At 34.3% G+C, this 27,111-nt stretch overlaps 2 protein-coding genes across 7 annotated transcripts in view; one reads left to right on the forward strand and one right to left on the reverse strand.

The window, feature by feature from the left end:
• Positions 1–27,111, reverse strand: part of Ralgps2 (Ral GEF with PH domain and SH3 binding motif 2) — a 159,423-nt gene that overhangs the window by 44,398 nt on the left and 87,914 nt on the right. The gene's annotated exons all lie outside the window — the stretch shown is intronic.
• On the forward strand, positions 60–25,641 carry Angptl1 (angiopoietin like 1). Its single transcript, XM_046430052.2, has 5 exons — positions 60–410; positions 5,187–6,052; positions 21,463–21,656; positions 23,664–23,934; positions 24,956–25,641. Exons 2-5 carry the CDS (start codon positions 5,230–5,232, stop codon positions 25,141–25,143), a joined length of 1,476 nt encoding a protein of 491 aa, XP_046286008.1. The 5' UTR covers positions 60–410; positions 5,187–5,229; the 3' UTR covers positions 25,144–25,641.

Raw genomic sequence — 27,111 nt, forward strand, 5'->3', positions numbered from 1 at the left:
TCTCCAGCTATTTTTGGTGACGTAATATGTGGGCTGAACTAGACTCTGCAGAGAAAGACAGGGAATCACTCTTAAGGGGTGTACAGTCTGTCAGCTGCAGCTGGTTACTGCGCGTCTCCATGTGGCAGACAGAGCAAAGCCACAAGGCTTTCTCTGAGGGACTAGACACAGCCCACAGACCAGAACTTCCACTACACTACTTAAAATTACATAGGTGGCTTGTCAAGTTCAATTAATTAGTACTATAAAAAGAAAAAAGAAGCTCCTTATTACAGCTTGGAGTCAACGGTCCAGAACAAAAATGCAGTTGCCATTAAAGTCACAGATGAACAAACTTCTACATTGACTTTTAAAAATCAAGAATAAGGGCAGCAAGTTTCGGGATTTGCTTTATCAACAGGCACAAAAAGGTATTTTAATATTTCTTTTATTTTTATTAACAATATTATACATATATCAAAATGTGTAATACTTTTACATTTGTAGTAGTAATTTAAAAATTTATTAAACAAAGAACTTTGGAATATGCTATAAATCATCTCATCTGAAAAATATTTTATTTTGTAACTTTATGTAAAAATTAGTTAAGTACTTTATGATGTTTAATGTATTATTTGAAATTTGATTTAATGATATTTACTGCATATGACTGTAGACTGACACATACATGCTGGGTGTCTGAAAACAAATGTTTTCAGGACCCTAGAAAGACATTTTCAAGAACGGATTAAATGTACCCAGTTTATAGCACAGTAATCAACAACAAAGGAATCTAAACTAAATTGGTGTAAACATGATCAATTTCTCCTCTTAAAGCTATAGTATACACATGCTAAAGATACAAACAAACTGTTGGATTTCTCAAAGTATGGCTACAAGACAAAGCTAAGAAGATATAAAATAACTAAAGGCTTTGCAACAAAACTTCATTATACTCTAACCAAATATTAAGCAAATTCTTGTAAAGATTAGCGGATTTCTTGCCATACTTCAAAATTTTACAGTTTTTCAGGTTTATATATAACAGTAACTTAATTTGGCTAACAAATTAAAACTATTACAATTTGAATTACTTAGAAAGGCAAAGTTGTTGATACACATACAAAAAACTTAAACCTTCTTATAGGTTAGGACTGAGGAGCAGTATTAAGTAGATAGCATTAAACAATAGAAAACATGAAACCCAAAGAGATAATTACTTAAATCCATGATTAAAAGGCCAAGAACATGTAATATTTTTTAAAAGAAATAATTTTGTTTACCATACATAAGAGATGTCTGTCCTTCAACATTCTACCTGGGGGATGGTGTTTAATTATATTAGAGAATTATTAAAAGCAAAATTACTAGTTATTAAGCCTTAACACCAAAGACTTTAAGTTTGTTATCATTTGGGTATCCTCTGACCTTTTAATTTTAAATGCGAAGAATTTCAACAGGCAAATAATGGTAAAGGTCAGATTTTTTTTCAACTTTGCTTTCATGTCCTTTCCTTAAAGATTCTAGACTTTCAGTACTATAAAGATCCCTGTTAAGCACATATTTTACAAAAGATTCTGATAAAATTTCCAAGCAATTCTCGATCTGAAACACTGTCATCTCTCTGTTGCTGCTTGCTACGAAAAGTTCAGGATCTTATCATTAAGTCTCACTTCTTCCCAAAGCCTTGGGTCAAGCATTTCAACTGAAACCCACATCACACAGATAACCATTCTTTTCTCAAATATATCCAGAGAATGAGGTTGTTCTCAAATCTCTTCCTAGAGCATATTCCACAACCTAGAAGTTCTTTATCTAACATGTCCTCAATGCTGCATAAATTTAACTCCATTGCCTCATGCTGTTTTCAGTGCATGACACAGCCAATTAAATGCCTCTACGAGTTTACCATCTGCAAGGAAGTAAATCCTGGCTTTTATTTTTTCGAATAGCTGGCAATGTAGCAACTACGAAGAGAAACAGTACTAATAAAATTAACCCAAATGCATATAAGATGTTATTTTCTTTTCTAAAAACAACCAAGCAAAGATGTAGATTTAGACTTAAGTATACTGTAACTAATTTATAACATTCTCTTGGGATCTAGGAAAAATTTAACATATACAGAAAGGTTTTATGAGGTAACACAGATTTATGGATCTTTCACTTTAAAAACTGAACATATGGGAAAATATTAAATAAGAGAATATTTTTAGAAAATGTAATAGTCAAAGTATTTTAAAATCCAGTTCTTTACTCATGACGTAGTTAGTCTAAAGAAATGTGGATACTTGCTCTGCTTTAAGTGACAACAAAGTCATTACTTTTATAAGAACTAGGGGATTATATTTATTTTTTTAAAAAAGAACTTTTAGTAGCCTCCTTTAAATACTAAATCTTATGATTTAATTTTATTGGAACCATAATGACCCAAGACAGAATATACAAAAGTTTATTTTTATTTTAATTGAGAAACATTTTGATTTTTTTTTTGTGGGGGAGGGTTCTCCAATGATAACTCTGATACAAAGTCCTGGATAATATGTTCTTAGTTATTCTATTAAAAATCTGTGTCTAAGTAGTTAGAACAAATTAAAAAAATCTGTGTCTGGTGTTAACATAAGTTGTTGAATCAGGCTATCGTTTATAAAATTCTAATTGTTTTGAACTGAAATTTCATGATACTTTCTGAATTTTCCTTGTTTCTGTAGCTTGTTTCATAGTAGGAATAATTTAAATAAAATAATTTTATGGCTTAAGAGTTTACATTCTATTATTTAAAAGAAACAAAGGGATTTGAACACTAGGTAAGTTAAAAAGCTGAAATGGTAACATTTTTTACTCTCTCGTTTTTATAATAAACCACTTCTAAACTCCCAGAATCTGGAAACGTGACACAAAATCTTCTTATTGGTTTTTAGTATAGGCAACTCTTATAATAAAAGTATTTTTTAAAAAACAAAATGGAATGAGGACTCTTAAAAAAGTCTAAATTTTCTACCAATGTTGCATGGCACGGTATAAAAACAAAAAAAGTGCTTATTCATGTGTGCTTTTGGCCACCAGTCAACAATAAAAAGCTCTGATACATTATTATACTCATCTTTCCTATCTTGACTAAGTTAGTACAAGAAAATTCTCTGAGCTTCACTCATTCTTTGCATTACTTGCTTTATCTATCCATACTGAACACATTACTCATTGAAAACACTAGAACCAAGGAGCTATACTGTCAGAGTGAAGCGGTGCAGCCCCTCCTCCCCCAGCTGAGGAGCCTCTGCTTCCTGAGACAACTTTTTGTGGGGGGAATCACAATCTCACATCAGATTACATAAACATCAACTGACAGAACACATGCGGGGGAATGGGATTGGCAGCAAAATAGTTGGGGATGTAAATATGGTGGAATCATGTCCTAACAAAAATGACTTACAAGTATTTTTGCTTAATTGGGTAATCAGTCAATGAAAAGAGATACAAGCCAAGAAAAGACCACGAAACATAAGAATCACATTAGTTCCCTCTATAGTCACTAAGAAAACGTGACTAAGAAAAAAACAGCAGGTCTAGAAATATTGGGAGTAGAAATTCTGAATCCTGTTTGAGTGGTTTATAGCTTTTACAGGACTTTATTCCTTTGTAAAATGATGCATTATTTACTTCACAGTGTTGTTGTGGATGCAAACAGTTAACATGTGTTAAGTACTACATACATATAAGGGATTGTCATAGTGTTGCTGACAGATATCAGAATATGGTGCCATAAATAATGCAGTGGTTGACTAAAAACATGAACTCTGGAGTCTTTGCCTGGATTCAAATTCTGGTTCTCTCTGAAAAGCTGTATGACTCTTAACTTCTGCATGTCAATTTCATCTGAAAATAGGGATCCTAACAGTTGACCTCATCAGGTTGTGGTGAGAAGTAATTGATTTAATACAGGTAAAGGGCTCAAAGTAGTGCTAGCAATGAGAGAGTACCAACTAGGTATTAAATACTGTTCCTGTGGTACTGCTATTGTTCATAGTGGGCATCCGAAACTTCGGACCTTCTTTCTCAAATCAAGCAACAAGTACTCAGAAAAGTGGACAGAAAAGCTCTTGGGCATCTGTTGCCATCCTTTAAAAGCAGCACAAAGAATTAGTTTATAAGATGGGAAGGTGGTATGTAACACAGCAGCACGCTAATGATACCAACGAGGCAAACACGCACATCTGACCTGTTGTACTGTTAGAACTCTTTTGGGAGGCAAATACAAAGGAAGAGCTCGGCTCTCAGAACTAATTCCAGCATTTCCTCAGAACTGTACTATAAACAAGAAGTACTTTTCATCTGCCATAGCAAACACGAACCATTCTAAGCACACATTTGGGTATATGTGCAACTCCTATAAATGCTGACCAAGGATCAGGGAGCCTGAGTCTTAGGCCTGATTCTGATAGTGTGGCCTTGATCCTCAAAATGCACATGGGCCCAAAGAGGTTCTTCATATTCAGTTATGCGTAGTTTTCCGCCTTTGCTGAATCATCTACAAGCTTATAGCATGTATGTGATTATTATTCACAATAATTATTGTGAGCATTCTATGACTTTTAAACCTGTCAGCAATCCCAAAAGCAGATACTACCAAAACAAAAACAAAAACAAAAAACAAAGTATTATGGCAAAACAGTTTAGATTTGTTTATTTGCTATGTTAAAAAAAAAAGACATAATATTTATGGCAGGGACCACTTTAATTGAAATTGCATGGTTAAAAATCTAAAAACACTGACTAGTAAAAGCACCTGGTAATTTCAATTCTAGTTAGGCAAGAATATTTTAATTAAACCTGTAAACTCTGTGAACCCTTTACATGGTCCTAAGAGATAGCTTTTTCAAGGTAAGAAACATGTCTTACCCAGGTTTTGAAAGCCATACAGCACCTACGAGAGTCTTTGCAGAATCTTGCAAACAGTGGGCACAGGTGGAATCTGCTCCGTGAGCTTGGGAATAAAAGTCCTTATAGTAAGGTGGTATAGCTGAAGGGCTATCTGCTAAGATCTCATCTTGAAACAAATATCAAAGCACTATAATAAGTTAGTGTTGAATTTAAGAAATAACATTTAATTCTAATTTATGAAGCATTCAGATTTTCCTTTAGATGCTTTTTTAATAGTACTGACTTTAAATGTAGGTTAATATGAACTCTTTACTTTTCCTCCTCAGTGATTTGTTTTCAAGAGACTTCACTGTACAACCCCATTTCAAAATGAAGGCTTTTTTTTGGACCCTAGGTGTGCTCTTCTTTCTACTAATGGGCACTGGATACTGCAGAGGTGGTCAGTTGAAAATAAAAAAAATAAACCAGAGGAGATACCCTCGTGCCACAGACAATAAAGAGGAAACAAAGAAATGTGCATACACATTCCTGGTACCTGAACAAAAAATAACAGGGCCAATCTGTGTCAACACCAAAGGGCAAGATGCAGGTGCCATCAAAGACATGATCACCAGGATGGACCTGGAGAACCTGAAGGACGTACTCTCCAGGCAGAAGCAAGAGATAGATGTTCTGCAACTGGTGGTGGATGTAGATGGAAACATTGTAAATGAGGTAAAGCTGCTCAGGAAAGAAAGCCGGAACATGAACTCCCGCGTCACTCAACTCTATATGCAACTATTGCATGAAATTATCCGTAAGAGGGATAATTCACTTGAACTTTCCCAGTTGGAAAATAAAATCCTCAATGTCACTACAGAAATGTTGAAGATGGCAACAAGGTACAGGGAATTGGAGGTGAAATACGCTTCCTTGACGGATCTTGTCAATAACCAGTCTGTGATGATCACTCTATTGGAAGAGCAGTGTTTGAGGATATTTTCCCGACAAGACACCCACATGTCTCCCCCTCTCGTCCAGGTGGTACCACAACACATTCCTAACAGTCATCAGTACACCCCTGGTCTGCTGGCAGGGAATGAGATACAAAGGGATCCAGGTTATCCCAGAGACTTAATGCCACCACCTGATTTGGCAACTTCTCCCACCAAAAGCCCTTTCAAGATACCACCAGTAACTTTCATCAACGAAGGTGAGTCACTCCCTACTGGTAAAAATAGAAGTATGTGGTTAATATGTTTTATGGTTTATGAAACAATGCTCATATAATAAATGCTTATTCTTCATTTTGGTTTTGCTATATACATGTAAGTTAAGATTTTTATTTTTTTTTAAGTTGTCAATGGACCTTTATTTTATTTATTGATACGTGGTGCTGAGAATCAAACCTAGTGCCTCACACAAGCTAGGCAAGCGCTCTGCCACTGAGCCCCAGCCCAACTTTTTTGTTTTCAATAAATAGCATCAAGATTCGAACTTAAATACATCTCCTCTCTCTACTCTAAATTTCTAGGGAGTTTAAGAAAGTGGTTACTCTGTGAAAAAAGCAGTCTTTCCTCCAAGCTTCTAGAGTCTAGATTACTGTCAGGAACAGGATGAGCCTGCTTATCACCAATCAAGCCTCCAAGCTGGGACCTCACTGCTGCTCAACAGTTCGTATACTCCCTTCCTGCAGCTCTTACCATCTTCCTTTTTAAAAGGAACACTTATGAGATGCTTCCATTCTCTTCAAGCCTGCAATTTTGTGTCCTTACCCCCACTCTCAGATTGCTCATTTATTACCCAGATCACTCAAATGTTACATTTATTAGAGAGTAAGTCTAATTAGGTCCTGCATTCTTAGCCCCTTCCTACCTTGAAAACAGCTGGACAAAACCCAGTCTTCTGGCCCTCAACTATAGACGAAAAGATACCTTCCTATTTTCCAAAACTAAACAAATCATTTGTACCTTGTATTCAAATACATATAAGTTTCCATTACCATAAACCACCATGCACTGATCTAATTCTGTGCCTCTATTTCTTCATTTCATTCCTTCCTCCATTCACTCATTCACTATCAGTCTCGGATCTAGAAGCCCAGAAAACAAAGATGAATAATTCCTCTGTTCTATTTTAGTAAGCTCACTGCCAAATTTCTGAGCGAATATCTTTCATTTATTTTTCACTTGCATCCATTTTCTCATAAGCCATCTTTCCAAATCCTTTTTGAACTTGTTTCCTTCCTTTGAATGGAGGGGGATCTAAATGCCAAAAGTAAAGATATAAGAAAATCACACTCATTCACTTATTGAAAAGGCTGGATATAAAGATGGACACAGACCACGAGATAACGTAACAAAAAAACTATAAAACAAAGGTGGGAAAGAAATACACTACAAAGTGACTCTGTAAAAAAGGAAACCACCGACCATCCACCTCTCAGTTTTTCTAGATCTCCATCTTACAGTATTATGATTCTTCTTACTTTTCTAGGTCTTTGATCCTCTTCCTATACTATAAAAAAGCCTTCTTCACAGTATTCTAGTTTAGAGATTTCATATATCATCAAGTCATCAAGTGATACCACTGCCCAGGAGCTCTTCCTCCTGATCCCAACCTAAGCTGCACATCTGCAGCTGGATACTCCACCACGACCACCCATGCCATAGGTTTGTTCTACTGAGATACTTTCAGTTTATCTGTCAACTGAGCAGATTAAGCCTTAGTTTTAGGTTTAATGTTTTCCCTTCCCAGATTCAAACATACCTACCTAGATCTCTCTCCCCAAAGCACAGGCTAATTCTTAAAAGTATTTTCTGTATCACATTCCACTGAAGTTACTGATTTGTCTATTTCCCTGCTGGCTTGAATATTTCTCTAAGGATTTCTTTTCATTACTCCATCTCAGTATCTAGTCAGGATCAGATTTGGCATACTGTGCTCATCATAAAGAAGGTACTTGAAGAATGAATTAGTAACTAAACTATAACATTACCCTTTTCTCAAACTAGCATTCTTCTTTGAGAAATAAGTAAATTATAAGTATTAAAGTAATAATTTATTGAAGAAAACCTAGAAAATAGCAATAATTTTTTTTGTTTGTTTTTAAAGCATCACTTGCACAGTGAAATACTCAAATAGCTAACATTTTGGTAATGACCTTCGAGTCTTTTTCCCATTCATAAAGATGGTAATCAATATTTCTGGGACTTTTACAAGTAATTTTTCTTTCCTTTGCTTTTCTATTATTATTTCGTTAGAATAAATTCCTGTTAGTAAAATTGATAGATCAAATTCTTTTGATTTTTGTTTTGACTTATGTTGCTGCTTCTTCTGAATTAGCTTGGCTCATCTTTGACACTTCCCATCTGGCCTACACAACGCTCAATTGAATTCTGTTCTTGTCCCCCATTTCTGCTGAGAGCCAGAACTGTTAACAGATTCAAATTACCCATGGCATTTGCTAGAAGACAGAGGCTTCCTGGGTTACTTACTAGCTATGTGGCTTAGGAGGTAAGGGACAGATTTCTCTGTATTTCAGTCTCCTTATCTGTAAATGGGAATACTACTACTACTTGAAGAGTACTACACTCGAGCTCTTAAAACAGGGCCCCACACTCAAATGTTTCCTTTTACCAAGAAGTGTACAATAGTTTGCCAACTATTCTACCTCTGTTTTCTCTCTCCATCAAAATATATTCTGCATTGCCACTAGATTCATCTTCTTCAACTACCCTCATATCGCACTTCTGGCTCAACAATTCCCCACCACAAACAGAAAAAGTCCAATTAGCTTAGTTGGCTAAGAATAATGTCCTCCCCTAAAGAACAAAGACTACTGTGTTAGTCTTCCCTCCATTCGTTTTCTTCATAAAACCCACCTCTGCTCCAATGAAATGAATCTACTCATTTTCTCCTAAAAATTATTTCCATGACTTTTGCCCATTCAAATCACAAAGCTGAAACCAAGTAAAATAAATAAATAAACAAATGGCAATTTCTCCCTGAGGCCCTTTTTCATTCCCATAGACTTCAAGTGATTGTTCTCCATGAGCACTCTACTCTCTGTGACACAGGTATTTCATATAGCCCCTCTTGGATTATCAGTTACTGTTACATGTATGGACAATACATATAATTAAAATGCCTTCCAACTACATTATAAGCTTGTTTTGATAGATATTGCATCTTATTTGCAGCTGAAATAAACAGTAGCTGATTTTATAGGATTTTAAAGCTGTCATTCCAAAGACCTTCAAAACAATACCTACTTAACCCATTATACGGTACTGGATTCACTCAGTATATAACAGTAGCAACAGTCCAGAGTATCATTAAATTAAGCAGATGATGATTTTCAAAAGGAAGATGTATACAAAATGATCCACTGATATCGAAAGAAAAAAATTATTTTTGATAGACATTAAAAATTGTTTTGTGTAAGCTTTTAAAGTATATAATTTATAAACAAACATAACCAAGGCATGTGGATTTTTAAAAACTGAGTGTGTGTACAATTATGTAAGTATGGGGTTAACTGCTGTAGAGCACTCTATATAGTTCCTCAATATTACGTGGACAGTTAACACCAGTTCTAGCAGAAATGATAAATCACATATTTACACAGTGACAAACTGACAATGAAAACACTTATAACAAAATGAAAATCATCAGTTCTAGGTTTCATTACATATTGAACTTTAGTGTTACAGAAACAAATCCCATGCTAGTGATTTAGCATGTCCAAATATTTTATACGTAATTTGCTTTAATGAAATAATGCTGTGAATCTCCCCAGTAAGCCATTTTAACACAAAAATTAAAGATAGGTAACTTTTTCTTTTATTCATGATTTATTATTTTAAGTAAGTCTTACCTTCTTATTCTATATATATATATGGTCTCTTAAATCAAGTCAATAATTAGCTATACCATAAGAATTATCATACTAATCAGTAAACTAGTAAACAAGGGAAAGAGCACAGAATTCGGAAAACCTGGTTGCACCATTACCTTGGTTGCATCACTTACCCATGTGACCGTGGGTAAATCACTTTGCCTATCTTTTTCTGTTTTCTCCTTTTAGAAAGAGAGTGCTGATTGGACTAGATGACTCTAATGTGCTTTTACAGTTCTGATACTCTGATTATTACCAAATATAAATTATTTTAAGCAACAATAAACAGGCTGTTTTCTTTATATAATATGCTGGATTATTTGCTCATGTTATGTCACATCTCTCTGGAAATAACTACTAATGATGTTTGGGCACCTGCTCTTGTCTACTGCTGATATGTATGCTTCTGGCATATTGTACTCCCCATGGTCATTCTAAAGTCTGTAAGTGTATAATGTGAAAATAATAATGCCAATTTGTATTATTTTGAAAGATGTTCAGACAGTTTCAAAAAAGACAAAGACTGTGTGATTCTCTTTGTATAAGCAAAGTAGTCAAACTCATAGAGACAAAGGAAAATTGAGAATGGTCATTGAAGACACTATAATTTTTAAAAATTTATTCTAATTTGTTATATATGACGCAGAACGCATTTCAATTCATATTATACATATAGAGCACAATTTTTCATTTCTCTGGTTGTACACAAAGTAGAGTTACACCATTCGTGTCTTCATATATGTACTTAGGGTAATGATGTCCATCTCATTCCACTGTCTTTGCTTCCTCCATGCCCGCTCCCTTCCTCTCCCTCCCCTTTGCCCTATCTAAAGTTCGTCCATTCCTCCCATGCTCCTCCACCCGTCCCCATTATGGATCTCGTTCTCATATAAAACAAAACATTTTGCATTTGTTTCAGGATTGGCTTACTTCATTTAGCATAATATTCTCCAACTTCTTCCATTTACCTGCAAATGTCATGATTTTATTCTCTTTTAATGCTGAGTAATATTCCATTGTGTACAGATACCACAGTTTCTTTATCCATTCATTTACTGAAGGGCATCTAGGTTGGTTCCACAATTTTGCTATTGTGAATTGAGCTGCTATAAACACTGATGTGGCTGCATCCCTGTAGTATGCTAATTTCAAGCCCTTTGGATATGAACCAAAGAGTGGGATAGCTGGGTCAAATGGTGGTTTCATTCCAAGTTTTCCAAGGAAACTCCATACTGCTTTCCATACTGGCTGTACCAATTTGTAGTCCCACCAGCAATGTATGAATGTGACTTTTCTCCTACATCCTCTCCAACACTTATTGTTGTTTGCACTGTTAGTAGTTGCCACAATTTCATATTTTCCTTTGAAGAAAATGCATCTCAAAAACCTTACAGAAAATAATAAAATAATGTTTTAGTTAAAAAAATGTTTTCCAGAAACATTACCTTCCCTACCTTAAAAATAAAGTATTTGGGAACATAATTATACATCTGGAAAGATGTCACCAATGCAAATCTTAATTGTGCTATTTGATGTCTGCTTCATGGGCTAGTCTTTCATAAAAGAAAATTTTAAATTTTTAACTAAATTTTAAAAATAAGTTCATTCCTTGTAGTGAATGGAGTTGAGAAAGCTCCTTCACAGTATAAGAGCAAGGATTTGAGTTGGAATCTGGCCAGCTTTTCCAAGGCCCAATTGCCTTTGTATAAAGATCTCCCTCCACCCCACCCCTTTTTGTGTAGAGTGTGATGGCTGCATGAGGATGTGCGTGCAGAATATGTTCACTCTGCATGTTCTAGTGTGGTCTGACCATCATACATTTTTAGTTTTATTTTATTTTGAACTCAGGGGCACTTAGCCACTGAACCACGTCCCCAGCTCTATTTTGTATTTTATCTAGAGACAGGGTCTCACTGAGTTGCTTAGTGCCTTGCCATTGTTGAGGCTGGCTTTGAACTCAAAATCCTCTTGTCTCAGTCTCCTGAGCCTCTGGGATTACAGGCGTGCATCACCATTCCTGGCTCATTTTTAAATGCACATCTATTTATGTACCTTGCAATTTTAGATAAATGGGGACCTTAAAAGGTAAGCTTAAGAAGTCAAATTGGAGGAGCAGTCATTAGATATTTAAAAATGTGCTTTTTAATGTTGGGCTTGTTTTTTTTTTAGAGAGAGAGAGAGAGAGAATTTTAATATTTATTTTTTAGTTTTCGGCAGACACAACATCTTTGTTTGTATGTGGTGCTGAGGATTGAACCCGCAACGCATGCCAGGCGAGCGCACTATCGCTTGAGCCACATCCCTAGCCCTGGGCTTGTTTTAAATCATAGAATGTTTATGTTTTTTGAAATCATTTGTAATGCCTTCTATTAGTAAATTTTTTAGGCTCAATATTCAGTGGGATATTTATACTAATACTTTATAAAATATTTGCCTCAAACTTCCTTCTCTTGAAATGATCATTTATCTTCTGCTTAACTCTGCCACGCGACCCTGGCTGGCTTCATGAAAGAAGGTTCGGTTCATAAGAAATTGTTAGTGAGTTCTAAATTAAAGAGACAGACTCTCATTACCTTTAATACCAGCTCCCACCATAGCTTCTCCTAGCTCCCGCCTCCAGCCACCTAATGCAGTGGTGAGGTTTACAGAAGAGACTAGAGAGGGAGGGAGAACACGCCAGGGAGTGAGCTTTTATTGGGGAACAAAAAATTCCAGGGAAAATCCCATCCAATGAAGGTTAAGGGGGACAGCATCCCAAGGTCAAGGAGGATGATTGGGTCTTCAGGTCAGTGGCTAGGCACGCCTCTGCACGGACAAGACCTCGGACCTGGGAAAGGGTGGGGAAGGCTTTAACACAGCTTTGTCTAAGCGCCTCTCACCCAGCCAGGGAGGTAACTCAAATCACATGCGAGGATGGCCCCCCACACTTAACTCTTTTTATTTCTCTTATCACAAAGAGGATTTTTCTTATAATTTAAATTACTAAAAAAAAGTTCATGTTAAATATGGCTCCAGGGCTGGGGTTGTAGCTCAGTAGGAGAGTGATTGCCTTGCATACATGAGGTCCTGGGTTCAATCCTCAGCACTACATAAAAATAAATACGTAAATATAAAGATTAAAAAAAAAAAAACATGGCTCCTCTGTTCTATTTAAAATATGGGTTTTTAATGAAAAATACATTTTGGAAAATTACGTGGCATGACTAGTCCATATTTTTCTACACTTGACGTCAAGCCAAGAAGTAGAAAAGTGGTACTCAATATTTTTTTATGAATCAATTCTATAAATTGGAGTTTGTTAGCCATATATACACTTTAATCATTACATAAACTGCAGAAGAGACTGGTACTTCAATTCAATATATAGAATTCCAGTTTTCTGCTTTGAGAAGAATCCAAATGTGTATCATGTAAGATGAAGATTATTTCAAAATTATTCAACATAAGAAAAAAATTAATATGTCTTATTTTAAAGGAAAGATACATACCCTTTTAACTCTCATTAACAAATTCCTAACTCATATTCATGATTTGTTTCTGATAATATGCAAGTCAGCAAGTTAAATTTGACCTCTTGAGAATAAAGCCGGTAGTTTTTATTAGAGATTTAAGAATTCCAATATCCAGGGGCTTGGGTTGTAGCACAGTGTGAGGAACTAGGTTCGATCCTCAGCACCACATATAAATAAATAAATAAATAAATAAATAAAAATAAAGACATTGTGTCCATCCACAACTAAAAAAAATTTAAAGAAAAAAAAAACAAAACAATTCCAATATCCAGTGTTTTGTATGATACTGAGAAAGTAAGACATTTAATATAGGAATAATAATGTATAATCTAATTCTAGAGCAGAAAGTAAATATGATATGCAAATAACAACAAGAAAATGTTCCTGTCACCATTAACAGTCTATACTAGGCTAAGACACACTAATAGTATATTTATTAAAATAAATAAATACTGAATTCTGATAGTATTTTTCACTTGGGAGGAGAAAAAAGCACTTCTAATTTCATCCATGTGTTCTGGAAAAGGATTTCAACTAAATTTTCCTAAGTCTTTATATTAACAAAGTCTAATGGACAACCAAAATAAACATGAAGCCCATTGCCCAAAAAAGTGAATGAATATTAATGCTGAAGATAAATTTAAATTTGCATGAATGGAAGTTTTATCAAATCAAAGCTGGATCCAGAAAATCAATTCACTTAAACACCTAAGTACCCATTTAACAGCAGAAAAGGAGGTTAGGAAAACGTAACAAATGGCAGTTGACAAATACAGGTTAATCTGAAAATCGGAAATGTCCTCAAAATCTAAAATTTTTGAATGCTGGCAGTAAAACCTCAACTGGTAAAGTCTATGCAAACATTTCAAAATCCAAAAATTACTAAAACTGGAAACACTTTTGGTCCCAAGTATTTGGATAAGGGATATTAACCTGAATTCTGTCAATATGAATTTGACATTTCTAAATATCTCACAGCAATTCAAAATAGCCCAATGAAAGTCCAACTTTCAAATATACACATACATGTAAAATATAGACTGTCAAAACTACATAGACTGTCAAGACTATGCTCAAACGAGTGTGCAGTAAACATTTACAAAGATGACAATAAGCAATGCAAAAGTGACAGAAAATGCAAATTTTTGAAATGAGAAATACTTATGTGTATTGCAACAAAACCATTTCATGTATGCGTTAACTACTGTACCAATAGGTTTTAAAATAAAAGCAACATTCCTCAGATATCCTTGACTTTTCTGAATGTGGCAACTTTGGAAAAAAATTCTGGCTAGCTTTGGAAATAACCATGACTGCATTTTTAAACAGAAGCAGTCAAGCAACTGACTGCTATGCTCTATTAGCCTACCTGAAAATCTCTAAGCATCACACTCAGTCATTTATGTTTCACACATAAGAAACTTGGTAACTGCTCTGTTAAGATCATGTTACCCATGTGTGGCCTTAATTAGACCTCCTACCCCCAAAGGCTTCTTAATCTTCACACTTGAGCTCAGATAGAGGCAGGATACATTCTCTCCCCTCAAATTTCTATTATTTCTTAGCCATGGTTACCATTAAAATACTTAAATACTATAGTGTAATTTTCCTCTTCTGTCATTTCTCCCACCTTCTCCTTGACTCTAAGGTTGTTTCTCAATCCCTTTAGCCCAGAAAAGAGTAGATGCAGAAATTTCTAAATGCAAACTAATGAAAATATGGAAATAGTGTCCATAAAATAATTTAGTTCAAATATCTTCATGCCCAAGTAAACTCAAATTGTAGAAACACAACAAAAGATGAAGTTCTTGCCTAGAGTAAGCAGATATATTAATTGCCACGCACTACACAAAATAACCTAACCATGTGTCAGACTTCACATCTCCTTCCCTCTCACTCCCACATATAAAATTCAAGTTTCATCAATTTCATCCTATCTGAAATACAGCCTCTTTACCCTTCTCTGATTATAGTGCACGCTTCTGTAATATGAAGTAGCTCATATGTGACTGGGACAAAAGGGAAAATCTGGTATCAGTGAAAGAAAGAAGTCACTTTAGTTTACATGGGATTTTTTTCCAAGCATTTTAATGTTCAGTGCTACAAACTGCAGATGAATAAAAAATATGATAAAAGCTAAAACCAGCTATTATTTTTAGTTCATGAACTTGCATAACAGAAATATTTCTCTGCTGTATAACTATACATTAATCTTTATTTAGCCATACTAAATTTATAAATCAAACAAGCATATTTATTAAATAAGCTACTTACGTTATTAAGTAAGCTATTACTATGTGTCAAGATCAGGAATAAAAGAGTAAAGAAAGGACCAATAATTACTTTGCTAAGTAGTATTTGAGCTCTGAATATTTTGACCAAGATGATTCTACAAAAAACATTCTAATTATAATTGATATAATTTCTTATATTAACAAAGAAACAAAAACCCCATCACTGTCTCAGTACACAGATACAAAGCTTTTGGAAAATATAAAATTCATTAATGACAAACAAAAACAAATAAATAACCTCTCAGCAAGCTAGGAATACAAAGAAAAAGAATTTTAAAATTATTATATTATTATATATTTCTTTGAGCAGACTGACTCATTTATTTAACAAAAGAAACAAGAAATCAGAAGAAAACCAAAAATCGTCTCCTTCCCCCCAAAAAACAGTCCTGAAGGAAGAGCTCACAACCTGAGAATCCCTTCTAATGAAAGATGCATTTGTATTTAATGAGATTAATTCTTTTCCAATAAGGCCTAAAAGAGACACTAAATTCTTTGTACAGTATACGCGACACATTTCTCAAAGTTTTAACTATTTTATTATCCTTACCAAACACAAATTCTTTTATTTGACTATTTTCACTAAATTTCTAAAAACTATGCATATCAGAATTTTAAAAACTTCTAGCAAGACAAAAATATAGCAATTAAAATTTTTACACTTTTCTTCTAATAGATGAAACTGAGGAGTATTTAACAGAACTAGATGCTATCTTTCTCTAGATCCCCAATTGTAGAAATCACAATTTCAAGAAACAGAGATTCTATATGACTTTACAAAATGCTATGTCATTTAAAATTTTTGAATAACTTATTAGTTGTTAAAAATAGGGAGACTATCTAAAACTATGAAATATCAGAGGGAAAATGCAGCACAGCAGTCAGGGCATGAACTCTGGGACCAGAAAGAAACAGGCTTAATTCCAGGTTTACTACCACCCAAAATACAGCCAGCCCTTCCCTAACTGTTCTATCTGCACCAAGTCTGTAAACTTTCACAGGGTCCCTGTACAGAGAATCGTAAACAGATACAATGTGTAAGAAAGGCATTTATGTCAATATTCTTGAAATGTATTTTTTTATGGGCTATGAGTAACTGTTGAATGAGGGAAAATATAAGATTCTTTAAGTTTGGGAAACTGGTTTCTTTCTGGGATAATCAGTTTTAATTTATTTTTTTTTTAAATTTTTTATTGTTGGCTGTTCAAAACATTACATAGTTCTTGATATATCATATTTCACACTTTGATTCAAGTGGGTTATGAGCTCCCATTTTTACCCCATATACAGATTGCAGAATCACATCAGTTACACATCCATTGATTTACATATTGCCATACTAGTGTCTGTTGTGTTCTGCTGCCTTTCCTATCCTCTACTATCCCCCCTCCCCTCCCCTCCCCTCTTCTCTCTCTGCCCCCTCTACTGACATTCATTTGTCCCCCTTGTATTATTTTTCCCTTTCCCCTCACTTCCTCTTGTATGTACTTTTGTATAACTCTGAGGGTCTCCTTCCATTTCCACGCAATTTCCCTTCTCTCTCCCTTTCCCTCCCACCTCTCATCCCTGTTTAATGTTAATCTTCTTCTCATGCTCTTCGACCCTACTCTGGTTCTTAGTTACTCTCCTTATATCAAAGAAGACATTTGGCATTTGTTTTTTAGGGATTGGCTAGCTTCACTTAGCATAATCTGCTCTAATGCCATCCATTTCCCTGTAAATTCTATGATTTTGTCATTTTTTAATGCAGAGTAATACTCCATTGTGTATAAATGCCACATTTTTTTTTATCCATTCATCTATTGAAGGGCATCTAGGTTGGTTCCACAGTCTTGCTATTGTGAATTGTGCTGCTATGAACATCAATGTAGCAGTGTCCCTGTAGCATGCTCTTTTTAGGTCTTTAGGGAATAGACCGAGAAGGGGAATAGCTGGGTCAAATGGTGGCTCCATTCCCAGCTTTCCAAGAAATCTCCATACTGCTTTCCAAATTGGCTGCACCATTTGTTGAAGATGCTATCCTTCCTCCATTGCATGCTTTTAGCCCCTTTATCAAATATAAGATAGTTGTAGTTTTATGGATTGGTTTCTGTGTCCTCTATTCTGTACCATTGGTCCACCCGCCTGTTTTGGTACCAGTACCATGCTGTTTTTGTTACTATTGCTCTGTAGTATAGTTTGAAGTCTGGTATCGCTATACCGCCTGATTCACACTTCCTGCTTAGCATTGTTTTTGCTATTCTGGGTCTTTTATTTTTTCATATGAATTTCATGATTGCTTTCTCTATTTCTACAAGAAATGCCGTTGGGATTTTGATTGGCATTGCATTAAACCTATAGAGAACTTTTGGTAATATCACCATTTTGATGATGTTAGTTCTGCCTATCCATGAACAGGGTATATTTTTCCATCTTCTAAGATCTTCTTCTATTTCTCTCTTTAGGGTTCTGTAGTTTTCATTGTATAAGTCTTTCACCTCTTTTGTTAGGTTGATTCCCAAGTATTTTATTTTTTTTGAAGATATTTTGAATGGAGTGGTTGTCCTCACTTCCATTTCAGAGGATTTGTCGCTGATATACAGGAATGCCTTTGATTTATGTGTGTTGATTTTATATCCTGCCACTTTGCTGAATTCATTTATTAGCTCTAATAGTTTCTTTGTAGAGCCTTTTGGGTCTGCTAGGTATAGAATCATATCATCTGCAAATAGTGATAATTTAAGTTCTTCTTTTCCTATTTTGATGCCTTTAATTTCTTTCGTCTAATTGCTCTGGCCAGTGTTTCGAGAACTATGTTGAACAGAAGTGGAGAGAGAGGGCATCCCTGTCTTGTTCCAGATTTTAGAGGGAATGCCTTCAGTTTTTCTCCATTCAGAATGATGCTAGCCTGAGGCTTAGCATAGATTGCTTTTACAATATTGAGGTATGTTCCTGTTATCCCTAGTTTTTCTAGCGTTTTGAACATAAAGGGATGCTGTACTTTGTCGAATGCTTTTTCCGCATCTATCGAGATGATCATATGGTTCTTATTTTTAAGTCTATTGATGTGGTGAATAACATTTATTGATTTCCGTATATTGAACCAGCCTTGCATCCCAGGGATGAATCCTACTTGATCATGGTGCACAATTTTTTTGATATGTTTTTGTATCCGATTCGCCAGAATTTTATTGAGGATTTTTGCATCTAGGTTCATTAGAGATATTGGTCTGTAGTTTTCTTTCTTTGAAGTGTCTTTGTCTGGTTTAGGTATCAGGGTGATGTTGGCCTCGTAGAATGAATTTGGAAGTTCTCCCTCTTTTTCTATTTCCTGAAGTAGCTTGAAAAGTATTGGTATTAGTTCCTCTTTAAAGGTTTTGTAAAACTCTGCTGTATACCCATCCGGTCCTGGGCTTTTCTTAGTTGGTAGTTTTTGATGGTTTCTTCTATTTCCTCAATTGATATTGGTCTGTTTAGGTTGTCTATATCCTCCTGACTCAATCTGGGCAGATCATATGACTTAAGAAATTTATCGATGCCTTCACTATCTTCTAATTTATTGGAATATAAGGATTCAAAATAATTTTTGATTATCTTCTGTATATCTGAAGTGTCTGTTGTGATATTGCCTTTTTCATCCTGTATGCTAGTAATTTGAGTTCTCTCTCTTCTTCTCTTCGCTAGCATCGCTAAGGGTCTGTCGATTTTGTTTATTTTTTCAAAGAACCAACTTTTAGTTTTGTCAATTTTTTCAATTGTTTCTTTTGTTTCGATTTCATTAATTTCAGCTCTGATTTTAATTATTTCTTGCCTTCTACTTCTTTTGCTGTTGTTTTGCTCTTCTTTTTCTAGGATTTTGAGATGAAGTATGAGATCATTTATTTGTTGGTTTTTTCTTTTTTTAAGGAATGAACTCCAAGCAATGAATTTTCCTCTTAGAACTGCTTTCAATGTGTCCCATAGATTCCGATATGTTGTGTCTGTGTTTTCATTAATCTCTAAGAATTTTTAAATTTCCTCCTTGATGTCTTCTATAACCCATTGATCATTCAGTAACCTATTGTTCATTCTCCAAGTGATGTATGCTTTTTCCTTCCTTCTTTTATCGTTGATTTTCAGTTCCATTCCATTATGATCAGATAGGATGCATGGTATTATCTCTACTCCTTTATATTGTCTAAGAGTTTCCCTGTGACATAATATATGATCTATTTTTGAGAAGGATCCATGTGCTGCTGAGAAAAAGGTGTAACTGCTTGATGTTGGGTGGTATATTCTATATATGTCAATTAAGTCTAGGTTATTAATTGTGTTATTGAGTTCTATAGTTTCCTTATTCAACTTTTGTTTGGAAGATCTGTCTAGTGGCGAGAGAAGTGTGTTGAAGTCTCCCATGATTATTATATGGTGGTCTATTAGACTCTTGAACTTGAGAAGAGTTTGTTTGATGAACATAGCTGCACCATTGTTTGGGGCATATATATTTATGATTGTTATGTCTTGTTGGTGTATGGTTCCCTTAAGCAGTATGTAGTGTCCCTCTTTATCCCTTTTGATTAACTTGGGCTTGAAATCTATTTTATTTGATATGAGTATGGACACACCTGCTTGTTTCCGAAGTCCATATGAGTGATATGATTTTTCCCAACCTTTCACCTTCAGCCTATGTATGTCTTTTCCTATCAAATGCATCTCCTGTAGGCAGCATATTGTTGGGTCTTGTTTTGTGATCCATTCTACTAGCCTGTGTCTCTTGATTGGTGAGTTTAAGCCATTAACATTTAGGGTTATTATTGAGATATGGGTTGTTCTTCCAGCCATATTTGTTTATTTATGTTACTAAACATGGTTTGTTTTCCTCTTTGATTATTTTTCCCCCCTTTACTGTCCTACCTCCCACTGTTGGTTTTCATTGTTATTTTCCATTTCCTCTTCCTGTAATGTTTTGCCAAGGATGTTTTGAAGAGATGGTTTTCTAGCTGCAAATTCTTTTAACTTTTGTTTATTGTGGAAGGTTTTAATTTCATCTTCCATCCTGAAGCTTAATTTCGCTGGAAATACAATTCTTGGTTGGAACCCATTTTCTTTCAGTGTTTGAAATATGTTATTCCAGGATCTTCTAGCTTTCAGAGTCTGTGTTGAAAGATCAGCTGTTATCCTGATTGGCTTACCCCTAAATGTGATCTGCTTCCTTTCTCTTGTAGCTTTTAAAATTCTCTCCTTATTCTGTATGTTGGGCATCTTCATTATAATGTGTCTAGGTGTGGGTCTCTTTGGCGTCTCAGTTTTAATATATGAATGTATACTGTGAGTTTCTAAAAGAGAAACATTTAGGATTTTTAATACTTATTTGACTGTGTTACTTCATTTTCACTGAGTATCTCAAAAGGACTAGAGTGTTCCATTAATATCAAATTTAGGAAATTGTAAATTGGTCACTGTGATGCTATATGTGTTTAAATTTCCTTGAACAATCCCACAGCATTTTTATAATATAAAAAAGGAAGCCAATAAAAAAGAAGATACTTTGTACAGTAATGATAAAAATCAAATGAAACTTCCATGTCCAATGATGGAAATAAATATTGATAGATCAATGTCAAGGATTATATCGTAGCAATTATAAGTATTAGAATGGAAACTATAGCTTCACAGAAATGTTTGTTAAATTAGAAGACAGAATCCAATTTTCTACTTGTTTTAGGATTACAACAATATATACACACAGAGACAAAGCAGAGAAGCGTGGAAAATGAAATGAGTTAAATAAAGGGACTGGAATAATCCTTTTAAAGAAACTCTTTAATTTTTATAGTATTGTGTACACAGAGTGGTATTTGTAAAGGAAGATGTAAAGATAAGAATCTTGATTAAAATTATTTTTATATTTCTCTTTTCAAATTAAGTTTTCTGGTGATTAATGATATTTAAATTACAGGGCCATTCAAAGACTGTCAGCAAGCAAAAGAAGCTGGGCATTCACTCAGTGGGATTTATCTGATCAAACCTGAAAATAGTAATGGACCAATGCAGTTATGGTGTGAGAACAGTTTGGATCCTGGGGGCTGGACTGTAATTCAGAAAAGAACAGATGGCTCTGTCAACTTCTTCAGAAACTGGGAGAATTATAAGGTAAACCACTGGGTTCAGACCTAGGGGAGGTGAAACAAAGCAGTGCTTGCTGCAAACAAATAAAGTCAAAAACACAACTATCCATGTGATTTTCATTATTTACATCTATCAAAAAGATTACTGTCATCACAATTTTAAAGCCAAAAGTATATGTAAAATGCATCATCTTTAGGTCTGGAGAACTTAAATACAGAATTATTGTAGACTCCAATTCCATTTTCTAGGACTTTTTAAAATAATTTTTTTAGTTGTCCATGGACATTTATTTATTTATTTGTTTATTTATTTATATGCGTTACTGAGAAATCAAACCCAGTGCCTCACACATGCTAGGCAAGTGCTCTACCACTGAGCCATGATTCCAGATTCCCCCACCCCACTTTTTAAAAATTTACAATCACATTTGTTACATGGAATGTATTTAAGCAATAACAAACTATAGGACTTTTTAAAAAACTGACCCTTTTCTTGGACTACTTGCCTCCAATAATCATGTTTTAATTTGATGACATCATGTGCTGTTGGGATTTGACACACACCTAGATTTTCATAGAGAACCAGATCTTATGTTTAAAATTTTAGAAAGGCAAACAACTGGTCTTTGTTAATAATTTAGATCTTCATAATGTTAACTTTATGAGTGATAACTGTATATACACACACTTATGTATGAACACACACTATATATACATATATTTGTGTATGTAAATAGAGAGCGCCACTTTCAGTTAAAGTATGACAGATAGGAAATGTATTTTCTAGATTGCTAACTCCCCATTAAAAACTGTGAAGTAACATGTAACTTACTCTGAGGTGAAATTTTATTGGCAACTAAGAATTAGAAATTAATACATGTCAGAATTTTTGTAAAATTTTAAACAAGCAACCAGAGCTTTGCAAAGGAGAGGGTAAAAAAAATCCAGCGTTAAGATCAGGTTTACTAAATTTTGCTGTACACTTGCAATGTTCAATGCTTTAAAATAGGGTAGTTATAGTGACACGGCCGTATCAATGTTTGCAGCATTTGCCGGTAAATGGATGGAACTGGAGACTATCATCATAAGTAAAATAAGCCAATCCCAAAAAACCAAAGGCCAGAATGTTCTCTCTGATATTCGGATGCTAACATACAATAAGTTGACTGAGGGAAGAATAGAAGTTCATTGGATTAGACAAGGGGAATGAAGGGAAGGGATGGGGGATGAGAATAGGAAAGAAAGTAGAATGAATCAGACATAACTTTCCTATGTTCATATATGAATACATGACCAGTGTAACTCCACATCATGTACAACCTCAAGAATGGGAAGTTATAATCCATATATGTATAATATGTCAAAATACTCTACAGGCAAGCATATCTAAAATGTACAAATAAAAAAGATATAAATAGCTAAAAGATATAAAAATAGGATAGTTAATTAATTTGCAGTTTTTCAAAAGGGGAACTTTGAAGATTACTACAGTACATTATCTTCTTACATATTAATTTTACTTATAATAGAGCTAAAGAGGATAATCTTTTCTAAAAACACATGCTATTGTTTTTAATGAATAACCCATAATAATATTACATATCCCCTGACAAAGATGGGGACAGAAATCATATACTTTCAGGAAAAAATGGCTCTCTGGATGAGTATGAGACAGATAAGGAACCCTTTTAAGGATGTAGGTAGTTCACTAGTTAATATTTTCAGTAGCTATCAATATACTTTGTTCTTTTTTGCCTTTGTTTTATTTGTAGAGTTTGAAGCTACCCAGATATACAAACCAAAACCAAAACCAAAACCAAAACCAAAACCAAACCCCCTGACATATTAAGAGAAAGCAAAGTGAAACCAAGTGGCAGTGTGGAGCTTATAAAAAAAAAAAAATCAGGTGATTTACTAAAAAAGAAGCTCACCTGTACCACTTAAATGGTACCGAATGTTTAAAATTTATCTATGCTAACATTTACTATCTCTAAACTTAGTTATGTACTCATGTTTCTTTTTTTATTAACAGAAAGGGTTTGGAAACATTGATGGAGAATATTGGCTTGGACTGGAAAATATCTATATACTTAGCAATCAAGACAATTATAAGTTGTTAATTGAATTAGAAGACTGGAGTGATAAAAAAGTCTATGCAGAATACAGTAGCTTTCGTCTGGAACCTGAAAGTGAATTCTACAGACTGCGCCTGGGAACTTACCAGGGAAATGCAGGGGATTCTATGATGTGGCATAATGGAAAACAATTTACCACACTGGATAGAGATAAAGATATGTATGCAGGTGAGTAAGTAAAAAATGCCTATGGGTAAGGCTACAGTTCAGCACTAGAGAGTTTTCCTAGCATGCACAACGGCCTGGGTTTGATCCCCAGCACCACACAGATGCATACAAAAACACTAAAAATAAAACAGACTTCATAAAAGTCACTCCACCTCCTATACATTAGATATAATCTAGTTATTAAAGTACATGCTACTAAATTTTTCCCAAAAGATCATTTTGGATATGGTCAAAGGGAAGATAACCCATTGAAAGAAACAGTTTTTGAGATCTCTTCAAAGTGTGATCTTTGTGAAAAACAAGGTTCTGGGTAAAAACAAAGCAAAATGAAATGTGGAATAGTAATGCAAAATACCTTGACTCAGAGGGGAAACGAATATTTTCATTAGAAAGAACGAATTAAACCATCCATATAATACTAAATTTAATTCTCATATACTCTGCCTTTTAAACCCAGATTTCTGGCACTAATAAAGACATATCCACCAAGAAAATGATTTATTTTTCTACAGGTCTCTGTTTAACCTATTTCACACTGGCAAAAAAAAAAAAAAAAAAAAAGGGAGAAGAAAGATATGACCATAATATATGCCTTGTTTGTTTACAGAAAGCCAATTAATTGTTGGTAGTGCTATTTTACTGTACGCTATTTTAGTTTGAAATTTCAATTTTCCCCAAACTTGATCCTCTGCCTTAGCCAACTCTTTTCTTTTCCTGTATATCTCATACACAAACACTGGGCAGTTTACTTACCCTGCTACTTAGAAAATTATATCTTGAAACAAAAACGAAAACAAAAAAACAAGCACATATCAAGCAAGCAAAAGGCAAAATAAAAAAGATAATTTAAGAAATCTTTCAAATAGAGCAACAGAATAAGAAAACTAAGATAAGGTTAACTAAAATCAGTAAGGAAGCTCAAGTTAAATTTTTCTAAAGGTAGAGTAAATTTTTGACAGTTTACAAGGTACCACACCTAGAAGGAACTTTCACTTTGATATCTGTATTTTTTTTCTCAAAGGAAACTGCGCCCACTTTCATAAAGGAGGCTGGTGGTACAATGCCTGTGCACATTCTAACCTAAATGGAGTATGGTACAGAGGAGGCCATTACAGAAGCAAGCACCAAGATGGAATTTTTTGGGCGGAATACAGAGGCGGGTCATACTCTTTGAGAGCAGTTCAGATGATGATCAAGCCTATTGACTGAAGATGGTCCCCAATTTAAATGACAAAGAACCCTGTATTTTTTCAGTTCCCAAGAATGTAAATGTTACATGTACATTATTTGCACAATTTATTTCTACAGATAGTTTGTAAAATGAACTTCACCATAATTATAAAAAGGGATCTATGATTATTTCATCTTCCTGCAATATACGACAAGATGATTTATATCCATATCCTAGTTATTTTAAAATTATACTGACTGAATACAATGTTTGTTTTCTAAAATGTAAATATTTGCCAACAAGGTAAAACAAATCTCAGCTTTATTTTAAATCAAAACTGAATATGTGTTCAAGATACTTAGCAATTTATTTAAAAACTATGAGATCACTCTAACTTCCAGTGAAAAATAATTTTAAGATTTTAACCAAGTAATGCATTTTATTTATAAAATTCAGACAGGAAATTAGAGAGAAATCTCTAGTTTTGTCAATAGAAAACACATTTTTCCAATGAATAAAAATTACTTAAAAGTGAATTTGTGGCTTTCATGTGTATGATTACATTTGAACTCTTGACAATAAACTCTATATAACCCCCAAAGAAATAAATGCTGCACAGTACTGAAATACATATATTATTTTTTAAAATGAAAAATATGCAAATAATACATGCATTACTTAAATGGAAAATTATTTAAAAATATATAACTGAATTTAATATTATCTTCATTTGATATGGTCAACATCAAATAAAATAGAGCATTTATTGCACCAATGTTTTACAGACTTAAATTATAATTTTTCCCTGACTGATGTTTAGTGTTAAAAAAAATCCTTTCAGCAAGTCAAGTTAGAAAGCTTACACAGCTTTTAGAAGCATATATACTTATAAGTGTATATACTTACAAGTGGTACTAAAACAATTAGATGTCTTTCCATCACTAAGTATTTAAGAGCTTCAGAGCAGTGTGTCTGACTAACTTAGTCTTACACTATCTTTAACTCATCTTTGCAATCAGCTTTATTAGGGACCTTCGGGAACAATTTCCTCCAGAAATATGTTCACTGCTTAGAGTTGACCCTCCCTTAAAAGTCATTTATGAGGGGCTTGGGCTGTAGCTCAGTGGCAGAGCGCTTGCGTTCCACGTGTGAGGCACTGGGTTCGATACTCAGCACCACATAAAAATAAATAAACAAAATAAAGATATTGCGTCCATCTATAACTAAAAAAAAATTTTTAAAAAGCCATTTATGAAACTAAAAATTTAAAGGAATACCACGAGACCTCTGCCCTAGCAAGAAGCAAATTCAACCAGAACTGTGTGAGGCAAATTGTCTACAAGAATGGGTTGTTCTGAAGATATCTATTTGAACAACTCAAGTCCATCAACTAGACCAATGTTTTTCATCTGCCACATCTCAAAATAAAACTTCTGGTGAAAGTTATACTTTTATAATTGCATTATTCTTTGGTTATCTTAAGATGGTTTTGAGTTATCTCCCCACCATTCCCAGAACAACAAAAAAAATCTATTATAAGATTTCAAGGAGGAATTGGGCATCTAATTTTTATACTAAATTTAACTGAATAAAACTGTACCAAAGCATTCCATTTATCAACAGAATTACAAGCTTTACACTTAAACACCCCAAAACTCATCAAAGACAAGTCTTACAGAATTTTCACACAATATTTTTATAACTAGAATAACATGGAAGTCAACATACAAACTAGGAAGCTGTTCTGAATGCTAAATTGCCTTAGCCAATGCGCCCATTCATGTAGCTCTGCTATGAAGGCCCTAGAAAGCTTAAGAATAACCTGGGGAACCATGTTCCTTGAGAGAGCAGAATAAAAGTAAGCATTATACAATGGTTAGTGTAGGTTCTAAAGTCAAAACAGCTTGGGCTTGTGGCTCAGCATTACTTTGGCAGCTATGTTATCTTTGGCAATTCATATACTCTGGCCTCTGCTACCTTATGTGTAAATGGGGATAATAATCATA

Source organism: Marmota monax, unplaced genomic scaffold, assembly GCF_021218885.2.
Source record: "Marmota monax isolate L192 unplaced genomic scaffold, Marmota_monax_Labrador192_F-V1.1 WCK01_AAM20220418_F8-fsc00055, whole genome shotgun sequence".
NCBI classification, from domain to species: Eukaryota; Metazoa; Chordata; class Mammalia; order Rodentia; family Sciuridae; genus Marmota; species Marmota monax.

Coding starts and splice junctions, on each gene's coding strand:
- Angptl1 (XM_046430052.2), top strand. CDS start 5,230: ATGAAGGCTTTTTTTTGGACCCTAGGTGTGCTCTTCTTTCTACTAATG. Junction 6,053..21,462: donor AGTAACTTTCATCAACGAAG/GTGAGTCACTCC, acceptor TTTAAATTACAG/GGCCATTCAAAGACTGTCAG. Junction 23,935..24,955: donor AGATAAAGATATGTATGCAG/GTGAGTAAGTAA, acceptor TTTTTCTCAAAG/GAAACTGCGCCCACTTTCAT.